The 16,174-nt window shown below is 38.5% G+C and overlaps 1 protein-coding gene across 2 annotated transcripts in view; it reads right to left on the bottom strand.

Moving 5' to 3' along the window:
• Nucleotides 1-16,174, bottom strand: part of CCDC141 (coiled-coil domain containing 141) — a 144,864-nt gene that overhangs the window by 23,913 nt on the left and 104,777 nt on the right. Inside the window, exons 11-17 of one of the 2 annotated variants that reach the window (XM_024204039.1) lie at nt 14,188-14,379; nt 12,389-12,565; nt 8,921-9,100; nt 7,406-7,528; nt 6,236-6,424; nt 5,752-5,931; nt 4,319-4,468 (exon numbers count right to left, since the gene is read on the bottom strand). In XM_024204039.1, coding sequence (XP_024059807.1) covers nt 4,319-4,468; nt 5,752-5,931; nt 6,236-6,424; nt 7,406-7,528; nt 8,921-9,100; nt 12,389-12,565; nt 14,188-14,379 — 1,191 coding nt within the window. Of the gene's footprint in view, nt 1-4,318; nt 4,469-5,751; nt 5,932-6,235; nt 6,425-7,405; nt 7,529-8,920; nt 9,101-12,376; nt 12,566-14,187; nt 14,380-16,174 lie in introns of those variants that run through there. The other variant, XM_024204042.1, reaches the window with a different exon arrangement.

The raw sequence follows: 16,174 nt of genomic DNA on the forward strand, positions 1-16,174 counted from the left end.
GGTGCTCAGTGCCCCTCAGGAGTCCTCAGCACCTGGTAGGATTGAGCCCCAAGCACCAAAGTATACCTCCCTGTAAATTGGAGGAATATAACAAGATGGGGGCTTGGGGAGGGCTGAGGCTCAGTTCAAGGTACATTATGGTACAGATTAGCTGCAAGGTGGTTTGCAAAATTATTCCCAGCTGCGAAAGGTCTTTTTGTTGCAAAGGTCAATTTGCAAAAAGAATTAAGAACAGGAGTACTTGTGGCACCTTAGAGACTAACAAATTTATTAGAGCATAAGCTTTCGTGGGCTACAACCCACTTCTTCGGATGCATATATGCCACAAGTACTCCTGTTCTTTTTGCGGATACAGACTAACACGGCTGCTACTCTGAAAAAAGAATTAAGCCATTTTTAATTTCATGTGCATTAGCTAAACACAGGGCTAGATCCTGGACTTATCACAAGGCCTGAGTAAGGGGAGCACATAGTTGCACTATCCTAAAAGCATATCAGTGAGTCACAATTCAGACCCTGGCTCTCCTTTGTTCAGGGTAGCCCCATACCTAGCACAACTTACTTCCTCGTCTATACTGGCTGATGCACTTGGGTAGTATGGAGGGGTGGGGATGGGAGACAATGCAAAGCTCCACCTGTATTCTTTCTCTGCCCCCCTGTGTAGAAAGAGGAGCAGTAGCTCTGTAGGGGTTTTGTCCCCTTCTTGTGCACAGACCAGTTGTGCAGGTAGCCCACGTAGGCAGGTAAAGGGGATAAAAGACCTTGACACCTGCTTCAGACATTACAAAGGCTTACAGGGCATGAGCTCTTGTTTTTGTCTTTGCAAGCGCTCGTTTAAAAGTAACAAAAAAGACACAGATTTCTTTGTTTTGTCTGCAAGACTGTTGCACATCTGGTTTTACACATCTAAACATAAAATTTTTTCCCTGCTTTTTAAAGGAGCATTGATCCTTTACTAGTAGACCAGAGTCTTAAAAACAAAAAAACAAATACACCATTGCTTCTGATCTGAATATAGCACTTTCAGATACCAATAAGTCCCTGATCCTGCAAACACTTACAGCACGTGCCTTACACACATGGTTAAACTCGTCACACTAAAGTTAAGCATGTGCATAAGTGTTTACAGTAGGGTCTAAAATTGCTGATCACAAACTGTTTTGAATTTACATTTGAAATTTGGTGTTGCCAATTGGTAAACTGCAAATAATTAGGTTAGCTGGTTGCTGTTAGTGTACTGTTTGACAGGCACTAACAACTGCTTCCTACTACTGAGAGATGAAGTGAAATGTTTACTGGCTTACATGTGGTAGGTGGCAAAGGTACTATTATTTGATACATGTGTGCTTGTTGTTAAGAATAATATCAGCCTTATTACTGATGTTTAATAAGAGTTTTAAAATAGTGCAATTAATTATTTTAAAATGTATTTAAGAACAAACTCATAATTTTTACCTTCTTGAACAAATTCAGTGTCATCGATTTACTTGGTATCTATGTAGTTTTAGTTTTAAATGTTTAATGAAGAAAAGTGGCAATGGATTAACATGTTTTCAGGTACAATTATCTAAGCATTTGTACAGAATTTGTATTTGAAACATCCTCTGTGCTAAGTAATAACGGAAATGGAAACTAATTAAAGACAGACATCAAAGGGGCTATTTAGCATTATTTCAGTTATATTAAATACAACATTCAGTTAGGCTATTGGGTGATAGGCATTAACCCAGTCAGCCAATCTACTTTCTCAGCTACTTTTATACCTTAATTGAAAATATAACCATGTAATTATTTTTACAGGGGGTTTTCATTAGGTTTGAGGACCTAATGGGTTGACTGTATTTTGCAAAGCAGCTACTCAAGAGTATTGATGAGTAACAAGTGCACTGACATTTATTTCATTTAGGTTTTGGGGACAGAGGAGCATGAAAGTAATTTCTCACTTGCTCATGCTCTCTCTGGGTAATCCAAAGAGTAAATAAATAGAAATATCATTTTACTTAGCAGGGAATCACATCGCCTCTGCCATTACTGTGATCACTGCAGAATCCTAGGAACATAGGAATGAAACCGGAAGTCCATCTAGTCCAATAACCTGTCTCTGGCTGATCTTAGATGCAGAGCTGGTTGGGAAATGTTTTTTCCCCCCTGCAAATAATCTTCAGTTTTCAGCAGAAAACTGAAATCAGAAATATTTTGACTGAAACCTGGAATATTTTGTTTGTGAAGTGCTGCTGTGATGCTTTGTGCTGCTGTTCTCCTCTCTAGGATGGGCTCCCTGGTCAGACTACATCTCCCATGATGTACCCCAGTCTCCCCTGCCCCATTATGAAGAGAGGTGGTTCATACTGGCAGTTGGCTGCAGTGTATCATGGGGGATGAAGTCCAGGGGGGAACCTGACCCACAGAAGAGACTGGGAGCATGAGGCACCTGAACTACAACTATTATGAGGAACCACAGTGTTACTTCAGAATCAAAATATTTCAGTTTGGGGGCATTCAGTTTTTCAATAACAATACTGAAATTCTCCCTGAAAAGTAGGCATTTAAAAATAAATAAATAAATAAATAAATAAACCCCGTTTAATCAAAACCCCAATTTTCTGCTGAAAAACAGTTCAATGGAAAATTTTCAACCAGCCCTTCTGAGAAATGTACAAGATTCCCTTTAATAGACAATTATAGATTAACCTATTTCAATTAACCTATTTCAACCTATGTCAATTTCTTCCTAATTTTGATTTTTGCTCTGACTGCTACCCAACGAACTGTGGATGTTCTCATTATCTACATTAAGTGGCTAACCCATTTTTAAAATCCTAACCTTCTTGACCTCTGTAATGTGTTGTGTCAGAGAGATTTTTCATTCATTGGTTTTAAATGTTACCATGTTTGATGAGAACAGGGTAAATATGAGTGCCACATTTATCTTCTCTATACCATTCATTAGTATGTATACTCTTTCTTGTCCCCTTATTCATTCTCAGTCCTTTCAATCTATCAAACCTCTATTCATTTTTGTTGTTTATAATTGAATCGCTATTTCTGATAAATATGCAAGGATATTTTATTGTTATTATTTATTAGTAGTATTTGTATTACCGTAGTGTCTAGGAGCCCTAACCATGGAATAGGACCCTATTGTGCTAGGTGCTGTACAAACATAACAAAGAGCTGGGCCCCTGCCACAAGGAGCTTACAATCTAAGTAGGGTGCCCAGAACTGAACACAGCATAAAAGTTTTCAAAGCAGCATGTATGTTATTTTAAAAGAGCTAACTGTAATATAGCACATTGGAAATATGAACCTTAAATTTGTTTGTTGACTCGGTTAAAGGTGACCTGCCAGGGGAAAATACATGGATCTTATGTCCCTTTAGTTTCTTTGTGGTGTATAAAGAAAGCCTGAAAGGTTTTTGTTAAAAATTAAAATAAAATAAAGTAATGAAAATTTGCTTTTTACAGTCAAAATCCAAGATATTTCTACCCTGGACGATGCTATGGTGACTGGCAAAATAGTGACATTGCAAATGGATCAACTGATAGGCTAAGTGACTTTTAGTCAGACTGATTAATGTTTTTCTTTCTTTCTATGTTTTTGTTTAACTTCAGTGCCTAATGAACGATTGGCTGAAAGGATGTCCTGTTAAAGTCTCAACACTGCTGCAATTTAAGGTGTCAAACCACATAGCTGAGGCCCCCAAAATTCCTCTAAGACCCAAGGAAGATCAGATTTGACATTCTGATATTTCTAAAGTAAAAAATGATTAAGTGTTTTGTTTTGTCTTTTTTAATGAATGCCTTCTGGTCTTGTTTATACACAATTAAAAAAGGAGGGGTTGGTAAAAAATCATTTAAAAAATCCTTTGCAGGTCACATTTAAACCTCTAATTATAATACCGATAATTCTTTTTAATGTGAGGAACAACAGTACAGTTACATGATACATAAAATACTGCATTTGTTTGAGGCTTTTCTTTAAAGACATTTATAAACCCAAGCAACTGAACTAAACCAGATTTAGATAAGAGCTTTGCTGCACATCTGAACCTGAGAAAGTGCAGCTGTTATATTTGCATCCCTCTTTTTGTGTGTGAAAACCATTAATGTCAGAATAGTAACTTAATGTAGATTTGAATACAGGGTTGGATTTTAAACATAGGCCATAGATTTTACTTGTATGTGGATCAAGAGCTGCTGGTAAGATGAAAATCAACTTTACTGTATATGTATGTGGTATTTGTGGGAATACCTAAGCCATAACACACATTATAGGACACAACAGTTTTTAGTAATTTAATCTGTTCTTTTCACCAGACCTCATTTATCTCTTCTCTACTTGTGCAGTACTGGAAGTTGTGTGACAGTTCCTCCTCATACTTATCTGCTTTGATTCTCCAGTTAATGCTGTCACACTCCAGTGTAGCAAGCTCCTGCTGTAGAGTCTTTACAGAAATATTAAAGCAGTTCTAATAAAAGAGAGAGTACAAAATGAAATAATTATGAGCTGGATCTGCTGCCTACACAACATAGCAAACGCCTAACTCTTATGACATTGCTTATGGTTTAAAATACAGAAAACGTTTCTGCTTTAACTTAGACTTAGTCAATTAAAAATAAAATTATTTCAGAGAAAGAATATCTATCCCAGTGTGGGTACCATTAACCATTAAGGGCTAGATTAAAGCATTGATCCTAGCCTATAGAAAGGGGAAACGTGGCTGCACCACCCCAGAAACAGTCTAGGACAGGAACTGTGGTTCAGAGTTGCAATTCCTGCCCTGTTGGTCCTGCTTTGAGCAGTGGTTTGGACTAGATGACCTCCTGAGGTCTCTTCCAACCCTAATATTCTATGGTGTCCCCCAGGTTCTGGCCAGTCCCCTTTCCCCTATCTATGGGGAGTAGTGGCACCTTAGAGCCTGCTCCCTCCTCCCATGTGCAGACTGGTAACGTGGATAACGTATGGAGGGGGAGAAGGGGAGTGCTTTGTGCCCCCTTTCCTCCCTTGCGCAAATATATAGGGCAAGTGACAATCTTGCCAGGAAGGAATAATGCTTTCCTAAAACAATACTCATTTCACTAGGAAAATTAGTCTCTGGAGGAAGGCTAGAATCTACTAATAAGATGACATTTTTATTATATTTCCCTGTTTGTTCTTTCACCATAATTTGTTTATAAAAGAATACGGATGCAAAACCACCTCTAAAAAGTAGCAGGAGTCTAAAACTTGCATACTTTAGTAGCTGTCAGGAAATCAGCTATTAGGACCTGACCTGCACAAAGAATATCAGGGAGCAGGAAAGCAAATTTTCCCTCCCCACCCTCCAACATTGACTGTATTCACAGAACTCATAATTAAAAAACAAACAAAAAAAGAAAAACAAAATAGTGTGATTTCTGAAAAACTAAACATGTTTTCTCTGCACCACGATTCATAAAGTTAGCGGGACTGCAAGCAGTAAGCTCCACTGTTGTTGAAGACTTCTTTTAGTTTGATGCAAAAGAAAAATCTGCAGACAAAATCAGATTCACTACATTAAAAATACATTTTAAAAACATAAGTATGAAAATGCTTAACCATTTTGCTTTCTATTTTTCTGCCCTCTTTTAGAAGAGTTATTAATGCTATGTATTAGTTTTTCCCCAGGGCATTAATGTGTTGTATGCACATCTAGAAGTCAGTCAAATAGCTCTAATGATTCAAGCTATTATATGCAATGCTAAATGTACTGATCTTTCAGATATTACTTACAGGATGCTGCACTGCAGAAAGGCTGTCCACTCCTAAGGTAAGAGCCAGTTTATATAGATGTCCAATATGCGCATGTTTTTCCTGAGTATTAGCAAGGTGGACTCTAGCTTGGTGTGCATCATCAGGGATCTCACTTGTTTCAGGAATCTCCAGTTCTCCTGATTTTTTGAGACATTCCAGCTGGAATATGTTTGAAATAATTTGTTAAAGGAAGTTATACTATTCTCTTCCTCACCATCATATGTTAACATAATAAAATGTGTAGGGGTAGGCCCGAGGCACAGAATTTGTGATTAGATCCAGAGTTTGAGCTCACCAGATTTCAGAGGATTTCAGATCCAGAGTTTCAGTTCAGTCCCACAGGTGGGTAAATGTTTTTAGTTTGGGGCAAAACAAAGATGACAGGTAGTACCAGAAACAAAAAGAAATTAGTTGCAACAGGAAAAAGGTATATATTTTTAAGGATACAAATTATTATACTTACTTGTTCTTTGACATGATGGAATTTGACTGACTTGTTGAAGATTTCATCATATTCTGTCATCCTTTCTTTTATCCTCTGATGAAGATGAGTAAGCTCACTTACTTTCTCAGAATTTTCTTTAACAGGAACTCCTTTTAGGGTCAGCAATTCTGATAATTTTACTGTGTATTCAACCTCAGCAGTTAGTTGCTAGCAAATAAACACAATACATTATTCAGATTTGCAGGAATTACTTTTCATGTATTATTTCATCAAATGTAAATTAGTGATGGGGAAACCGTCTTAGAAAAAAAATGCTATCCTCTTCTCAATGCTCTTCTGAGTCTTTGCTCATTTCTAGAAGCGAACCTGAACTTTTTAGAAATGGATCTGAACCAAAACCTCAGATCCATAAACTCCTACAGTTAGGAATGTCTGGACCAGTCTGCATTTCGAGCTGTGGACAATCTAGTTTTTTGTTCCCCAAATTTTCTATTTCCCTTGTACTTCAGGATTCTAGCAAGGTCAAGAACTGCAGGGAACAAAATACAATGCAAAGGGATCTTCCTGTAGTATTGACACTCCTTTCTCATTTTCAGATTGATATTAACTCGTTGGATATTAGAGAATTCACAGATGAATGTCACCCTAGGATCTGGAGTTTAGAGGTGGCAAATAGGGGTGCTTTGCTAGGAAGCAAGGAGGTCTTTTGGATGCTGGAAGGCATGAGAGGTGGGCCACAAGCCTGCAGAGCACGAATGAGAGGAATGGGAGACAGAGACTTTCCTGGACTCAGGAGTTATAATGTGGAGGAGGTAAGAAGCTCATATACAGAAACACCCCAGCCCCCAAGCAGTTCTGCAACTCCCAAACATGGAGCTGGGATATTCTCCTTTTTTTGCCCTTGTGCACTGGACTAGTCTTTCTTCTGTATATCCAGCCTTTCCTTGTGCATCATTCCCAATGTGCAGCTAATATTGTAGGTGACATTCTGAGGAGTTTACACACCACAAAAGACAGTTTGCATCACAACCCTATATAGAGTATAAAATGGAAAGCCTAATCCTGCAAAGACTTTTTCCTGTGCACAGCCCCACTGAACTCAATGTAAATGTAACTCTTTGCAGGATCAGGGATTTGCAAAGAACTTTCTTTCACTTTGGATCTCACCAATCCAATCTGTTTTCTCACCTGAAACTGTTGTTTCATTTGGTTAAATTTTTGTTGTAGTTCTAAAAAAATCTGAAGGTTACTCCCAAGGTCAACTGCTGCAGGTCTGAGAGCCTCCTCAAGAATCATTAAGTTATGAGTAGTCTAAAAGAAATAGTGACAACACATGAGTACATTTTTATCTGCATTAAATAATTTACATTTCATTTAAAAGCTCATTTTTGTAAATAAAGTAAAAAACAAATCATCTAAGTTCTGTCAGTAGAATTCCATAGAGTGATATTACACCTATAAAAAAGGTAGATCCTAAAGGTAATGTAAAGGAAGCTGTCACCTGTCCTAAATTTGTTTTAAAATTATAAATCTCTCTCTCTCTCTCTCTCTGGTACAAATCCTCTGATGTTCTGAAGGGCTACTGAAGACCCTAAGCACACTGCAGCTGGAGAGATTCACATGCACTAGGGTGAGGGGAGGCTGGAAAAGCGACACACAATGGAACCCATAGAGCTTTCTCTGCAAGAGCTTGGAGAGTCGTTTAGCAATAACTAGGTTGGGGGTATCAGTGGATAAACAGTTAGTCAGATGAACTGGCTAAAACATGCGTAGGGTGACCAGATGTCCCGATTTTATAGGGACAGTCCTGATTTTTGGGTCTTTTTCTTATACAGGCTCCTATTACCCTCTGCCCCCTGTCCCGATTTTTCACACTTGCTGTCTGGTCACCCTAAACATGCAATACTGTCACATAGTGGGCTGCAGCCATCACTTTAGCTGCTGAAGTAATCTGCAATCTGCCCCTGGGCTAGAGAAAATCCTTTTCTCATTAACCACTGCATAGCCCATTTACTCTGGCTTTGTTCACAGAACTAGGATTTGGTTTACTGGAAGTAATTAATACAGATGAAGTAACCATTCAGCCACAATCATGCCAGAGAAATAAATGTGTGATGTCTGGCAAGGTAAATTTAAATGCTCTTCTTTGCAATACAAATACATGATTAGAAAATTGTAATGTGCTTGTAAAAAAACTAAGAAGAAACCCATAACATTTATAAACATTCTACTTTTTTTTCTAACAATGTCTCTTTCAACAAAATATTTGTAAGCTTAAAATTCAGTGGTATCAGATTCCATTCCCACACCCAAAGTTAATGCTATGCACTGTATAAAACAGTGGTTCTCAAAATGTTGTCTTCAGCAGAATTTTATGGTGTGCACAAAACAAAAAAGGTTGGAAAAATCAAGCAGTTTATTGCAGCAAACAGAGCTGGCTGAAACTGTTTCAAAATTTGAAATTACGACCAATTAAATATTGAAAAACAATTATAAAATGGGAAGAATTTTCGGCATGTTTCATTCAACAGTAGCAGAAAATAAAGTTGGAGATATTAAAGTATGTAGTCCATACAGGGTGATCTCTGTTGCATAATCTGCAGAATTAAGTGGTGAGAGAACCACTGACAGGTGATAATTTCAGACTATTAATGATGCAGAAATGTTTGCCAAAACTGTCTTCTTCAAATATGTTTCACTTACTTTTTTAAATTGCTCTTTAAATTTCCAACATTGTTGTTTGATGGACTTTTCTTGATTGATATGGAGCTTCCATGTTGTCCACAGGTCTGTCAGCTCTTCCTTTTCTTTATTTAGTTTGTCAATAGTATCTTCAGTTACTTGCACAACGTTTTCCAACTTTAATATAAAATTCTTATTCACCTGGTAAATAAATGATAAATGCATTTTCATTTCCCCCAAAGAGAATAACACATTTTTTACAAGAATACAAAACAAATTTAGAGTTTTTCCCTCAACAAAATTTAAAAGAGAGCAGAAAACAATCAGTCTAATCCAGCATAATCATTTTGGAAATTCCTGGTTGTTTGTATGTGTATAAATGCAGTGGTTATAGAGGACTGGGTGGCTGAAGGGAGTGGACATTGGACATGGGAGGCTGGTTCTTTGGTTCAGCAGTGACCAAGAATTAGCGCCTTCTAATGACTGCTTGATTGCCATGCAAAATCAGGTGGCGTCTTCAAGCCAATTCTTAATGGACAGTGTTCAACATCAGAAAAACCACCAACATTGGCATTAATTCACACAGTTGTTGGAATGTTCAGCAAAGGATTGAATGGGACTGAAGGAGGAACTACTTACTTATCCTTAGATGTGGTTCCCTTTGCACAGGCTGAAGCCCTTGTGGGATAAAATGAGGCAAACGTATTCAGTACTTGTGGGTTTTTTGTCTTTGGGGTCTTTTGGAGGACTCACCTCAGTGACATCATAGAAAACTTGGTAATTCTCTTTACTCTTTTCCCAACTCTAGCCCAGAATTTTTCCTCTGAGGAAGGCTGTGTGTATAAATTATATCAGACACGGATAAAGATTTATAATATACCCCCCAAGAATATACTAGGACCACATAAGCAGAAGACATGTTGGCAGCAATATCTAAGTCTTGGAAGAGGCAATATCGGAGAGAACATCAGCAAGGATAAGCTGTGTGGAGACAGTTCTATCATCCATTTTTCTAAAAAGTATTTTCATATTTTCCACTAGTACAGACTGCCTCTTAGTGGATGCAGCGTAAATTGTATATTGCACAAATAGAAATATGAGAGTCTAATGTGAATAAAATGTGTCTGTGAAAAAACAGTTCTAAAAGGTTATTTTATTTTAATCACAAAACTTTTTGTGCTTGCTTGTCCTTGTCCTGTTAGCCGGAGTCAGCAGTGCAGTCTTGTAGAGCATGTAGGATTGGCACAGCTTTTACAAACTGTCTGGCCAGGCTGAATGTTCTTGATTTAAAATGAGAATTTTCCCTCTCTTAGGTGGACTGTCTGCCACAGCTGACAAGCCTCACTGGATTGGATAGGGGACACAAAGAAGTAAAGTGACTTTCCCAAGGTCACCCAGCAGAGTGAGGACTAGAACCCAAATCTCCTGAGTCCCAGCCTCAGACCCGCACCACTGTACCACACTGCCTCCACTCACAAAAGACTTTAGAGTTGAATTGATCATAATACCACCTAGCACTCATCTAGTGCTTTCTTAGTTTGAAAATATTGCACAAATACTCATCCTCGCTGGCCCCCTGTGATGTAGGGAAGTGTTAATTTCTGCATGGAGACAAACAAAAAGGCTAACATGACTTGCTCAGACCACAGGGCATATCAGTGACAGAACTAAGCATTGCCTGGCATCCAATCTGGAGGTCACTGCTTCACTTAAAGACCAATGGCCTGAAACTTTTCCTCCTCTGGAGAAATCCATAAGAAGGGGGTTCGGGAGAAAATGTTCATGAGGATCTCCTGGCAGAATTCCTCCCCTATTGTTCCTTTGATGGGTGCGGTTTGCTGCAACCCCAGTGGAATAGGAGTTAGGGCCAGCCCACAAACCTGACACAGGATCAGCGATCTGCAGAAGGCCAGGGTTATCTGCATGGAGACCCTGTGCTTCCACAACCCCAGATGGCACAGCTCCATCAAAATCATGCTAACAGGGATCCTGACTGTGGTGGCCCCTGGGATTCTCAGAAGGCACCTCAGTAGGAGAAATAATACCATCCCAAGCTATATAATCTTTTCTGCTTAAACTACATAGGGCTGGCCTACTTGCTCTTGGCTTCCAAGTGTCCAGCCTACTCATGCAGATCCCAGATATGCCAACTGCCCTCCACAAGGTGCAGAAGAGGGTTGAGAGGTGCAGACCTAGCTTTCCTCACTCACATTCTGCATGGGATGGGAGTGATCCATCAATGGAAACTATGGGAGGGATGATTTCACCTCTAAATTGTCTACAAATGCATTTTATCCTTATACGCAGCTGGATCAGCTGTTCACTTGCTAGCAATTCCTGCATGGCCTGAAGAGCGTTACATATCCAGGCATGCCCTACTGCACTGTAATGGAAGGTTTTCAAATTCTGCAAGATCAATCTACAAGAATTAGGTGGTGATAAAATGTTTAAGCTGCCTTAACTTCCTTTGAAATTTCAAGTTAAAAATAATTCTCACTTAAGAATTTCCTCCCAATTTAACCACATTACTGTTATTAGGGTTGGAGCCATCAATATTGTGTTTGCTTTACAGCCATGACATCAATATTAGAGCTGGTCAGGAATTTTCCATGGGAATGATTTTTTGATAGCAAATGCAGTTTCTGCAGAATCAAAATTTTCAAATTTGCTAAAAACATTAGTTTTTCTGATGAGAAAATCAACATGAAATATTTTGTTTTGGGTCAGTTCAGCCTGAATCAAGATATTTTGTTATATTGAGTTGACCCAAAACATCTGGTTTCAAATCAGTTAAAAAAATTAAAGGGTATTTTACTAGCATTGCCTTATGGAAAGTCTAATTTGGGTCCCTCACTGTCTCTTTTGAGTCGGTCTCCCTGGAGGACTTCATCCTCCACAATGCAGCATGGACACATAGATAGTCCTCCAAGGAGACGGGCTCATAGGAGACAATGGGGGACCCAAACTATGCCTCTCATAAGGCAATATGCTTGGGAAATGCAGTGTAATGTTGATCTCACTTGAAAAGGAGCCTTTGGAGTGAATTCAACAAAACAAATTGAAACATTTCAATTTCAGAAACGTCTAAATGTTTTGTTTCTATTGCAAATGTCAAAATGAAATGTTTTGCCATTTCCAAATCAAATTTTTTTAGAATTTCTGTGCTGCCAAAAAAAAAAAAAAAAATCAATCCCATTTTGAAATGAATGAATGAATAAATAAATAAATAAATAAATAAAGTGTCAAAATTTCCCACAGGTGGAAATTCCAAATTTTACTCAGCTCTAATTATAATCTCCCCTCACCCCCCCGTGACACACAATAGAAATACTGTGCCCTGGGCAAGCTCCTCGGGGCATGGGAGTAGGATACAAGATCTACTCTTAATCTGTCGGTGGTTATTGTAGTTTAGTGCATATTTGAAGTTATGATTGTGAATTTAACAATTAATCCTTGCTACAGTGATAACTCAGTGAACTACAGTCTCACCATATTTAATGAATTAATAAAATCATGCCCCATATCTTGAATGGAAAGAATCTTCTTTAAAACGATCGGCCACTGAGTATCAGCTGACTCAATCACAGTCTTGTTTTCAGCTTCACTCTCTGTTTGCACAGGCTCAGATTTATAGAATTCCTTCAGACTTTGAGCTTGGTCATTTACCTGCAGAAAAATGCAAGAATAAAAGTACAGGCCTCAATCTCTAAAATCAGACATGGTGGTAGATTTGAGTAATACATTAATGAATGCTTTCCATGTTTTAAACCACATCCTCCTCTACAGAAAATTGGACTATCATAAAACAAGCAGAAGTGTGTTAAGTAACCCAGAAACCTATTTTAACAGCTGGCAAATAGGCTAGGGACTGAAGTGAAAAGTTTATTATTCAACGAGAGCTTCTAAACACAGAGCAATATGTTTTTAAGTTGTTAGCAATTTGTTCAATGTCTGTCATCTATTATGTAAATATTATAAGTTGCTTAGCTCCATTTAATGTGAAGTAACAAAAATTAACATTAGATAAATACAACAACATATGTGACAAACAAAAAAATACTGACAGTCAAACATTAGGATATGAACAAGTAAATGTGATCTTGTTCTTAATTAGTGTCACTAGAATTGAGAGCTTAGTTACTATGGCCAAATTTATCTAAAAGATCCAGTTCCACCTCTGTTCTCATTTTAGTTTAAAACATACAAGGAAAATATTAGTTAATAGTGTTAAAGTATTTAAAAACAAGGATCCAAAAAACCCTAGTTCTATCCCTAGCCCAGGTTTATCAGTTACCAAATGCATGTTAGAAATGAAAGGACTGATTATGGTCTCAACTGGAGTGGTTTACACTTGCATCATTTTAACTCATTTTTTGCACCAATTTAACTAAATTGTTTTTTTCTACCAATTTAATTACATTGGTAGAAAAACCGGACCCTAGTGTGGATAGAATTATACTAATATAAAGAAATTAGATCATATAGCTTGGTTTTGGTTAATTTACTGAGGCAAGCTGTACCAATGTTAGCACTTTTATATAGATACCCACATGAGGGGTCGCACTTATTTAACTACATTGGTGTCTTAAACCAATGTAGTTAAATCAGTGCAAAAACTGCATGCATGCAAATCCTTATGCTTGTGTAAATTTACTGACCAGGGCTGGACTACACACAGTTCTTGCACTGATTTAACTGAGGCCCTATCTGAAGAAAATGACCTCATTTGGAATAGACTGCAGCCTATAGGCTGTGTAGCTAGGAGCATGGGTGCCAAGTTTGTATAATTTTTGGTGGTGCCCAGAACGGGTCCAAGTCCTGCCCCCCACACCTGTCTTGTAAGTCGATATATATCCTACCCTGTCCACTCCCTCCACCCTGGGCGCGGGGCCGGCAGCGGAGCCCCGGGCAGCAGCTGGGACCCCGTGTAAAAAGTAGAGGTGCTGCAGCACCCCCCGCACCCTTAGTTCCTTCGCCTATGAAAATAAGGTTAAGTGTGTCCTTCAAGTTGATGCTCAGTGGACAATTGTGAACAGAGATACTGTTTTCATCAAAATGTATGTAAAATATAAGCCCAAACATTGGTGGAGCCAGGCTCACGTTCCTGAATATTGGTGGAGCATGGGCACCACGGGCCCATATAACTTGCCACCTATGGCTAGGAGGCCTGCACAGCTTCCCTGGCATAGCAGCCCTAGATGCTATTTTAGGCTAGACAAAACCCTTGTTCTCTCTCCTTCTTGTAAAATTACAGAATGAAGTCCAGTAATTCAGTAGGGAATCTTTACCTCCTTCGCTGACTTTAAAAATGCCACATAAGCTTTTAGAACATCTAGTTTTGAACTAATATTTTTGTTAAGTGTTGTCAGTTCTTCATTTAAAAGATCAGCTTTGCTAGAGAAAGCTGCCACCTCTGCAGGTTCAAATTCTTCCACTTCATTAATAATTCTCACAGCTGCTTCCAATTCATGGGATGTTTCCTATGAGGGCATAAGCATAGAACACAGTATATGGTGATTGGAAAGGGCTCGTGAAAATTCACATCCTAATGTTAATTTCTGGTAGTATTGGTTCTTTCTGTTTAACCCACCCACCTAGATAGCAAAGGAACAACTCAAAATGTACATTAAATGCCAAAGCTAAACATCCATCTCCTGTGACAGTTTTGAAACCAAACACAAAGCCTGAACATAATAAAATTTGCTAATTTTAAATGGAAAAAATGTGGGTCTGAATATTTAAAATCAGTGTAGCCACTTGACAAAAAAGCAATGGAAATTCTGCACCTGGGAACGCTGATAGAGGAAAGGGATGTGCCACCCACAACCAAGAGTATGGTCAGTAAGTTCCCATGCAGTGCAAATCTGCAAGCCCCCAAAATCAGAATAGGGACCAAACAGCACATCATGTCTCCACTCCCCAAACACAGTAGTATCTTATAGAATCATAGAATATCAGGGTTGGAAGGGGCCTCAGGAGGTCATCTAATCTAACCCCCTAGCTCAAAGCAGGACCAATCCCCAGACAGATTTTTGCCCCAGATCCCTAAATGGCTCCCTCAAGGATTGAGCTCAGAACCGTAGGTTTAGCAGGCCAATGCTCAAACCACTGAGCTATCCCTCCTCTCTGTGGGTTGGTTGTGCAGATTTCCTGGACATTACCACCACACTGGTAGAATCAGCCAGGATTCTGTTTTTCAGCTCTACTGTGTTAGCTGACAACTCTGGGCAAGCACAAATGTTTTACTCAAGTGTTACACCTACTTTTTCTAATGGGCCCTATAAAATCTGAAACACCTCTTCCTCAAGTTAGATATTGGTTTGATATTACATGGAACCCAGTGAATAAATTGCCAGAAAGGACTTTGACAGCAACACTTCGTTCTCAAGAACACATAAGAATGGTCACGAATAAAATCCAACCCTAGTGAAAAGCCTAGCTAGCATTTACAGCCCTAGCATTGAAAGGATCCAGGGTTTCACTTAAATGTGAAAACTCTGGCAAACATGATGGTAAATCATTTCAGGAAACAAATCAGAGGGTTTTGCTTATGTGCTTTTCAAATGACTTCTGGATCCCAATTTTTCTCAAAAAATACATAAATACTTTAAAATGTGAATTTATGGAATTATTGTCCTGCTTGCATAATGTTATCATCCAAAACTGCACCTGTGAGGATGGCATCAGAACTATGAACTATTGTAGGAAAACTGTTTGATGCATATATTTCTATATCTAGAGGCCTAAGATAGCTTTGGATACTTTCGTCCATCTTTTGGATTCATAGCACATGGTATATTTATCTCTGAAACTCAGCCAGAATGCAAGCTATATACCCTGTGAAATTCCATAGAAGGAATGGGTAGGTGGCGAGGATACTGTAGTCAAAGCACATTACACAGTTTCTAGAGAAAGATCACAACAGGCAAAGGAAATATCCGCGTCAGAATAGTGTTACACAAATTGAGCAGAAATGTTGGCAAAAATTATTTCATGCTCATTTGCCACAAAGAATGGCTCTTCCTACAAAGCTTCTGGTATTTTTATATTCTTGCTGAGTGCTCTTCAGAATTGCTTGTATGTGAATTTTAGTTTCAGTGCTACTGCACAAATCAAATTATTGGATTATATAAACTGGTACAAGGCAACAAGGAAAATGAACAACAAAGATACTGAGTTTTCAGAAATATGCTCAAATTGGGACTAGTTCCAAAGAGAATATGTATAGCTGCATTTTTAAAGAGCTCCCAGCTTAGCCTTGAAATAAGAAGCTGG

Source organism: Terrapene carolina, unplaced genomic scaffold, assembly GCF_002925995.2.
Source record: "Terrapene carolina triunguis isolate 2854851 unplaced genomic scaffold, T_m_triunguis-2.0 Scaffold62, whole genome shotgun sequence".
Classification (NCBI taxonomy): domain Eukaryota; kingdom Metazoa; phylum Chordata; order Testudines; family Emydidae; genus Terrapene; species Terrapene triunguis.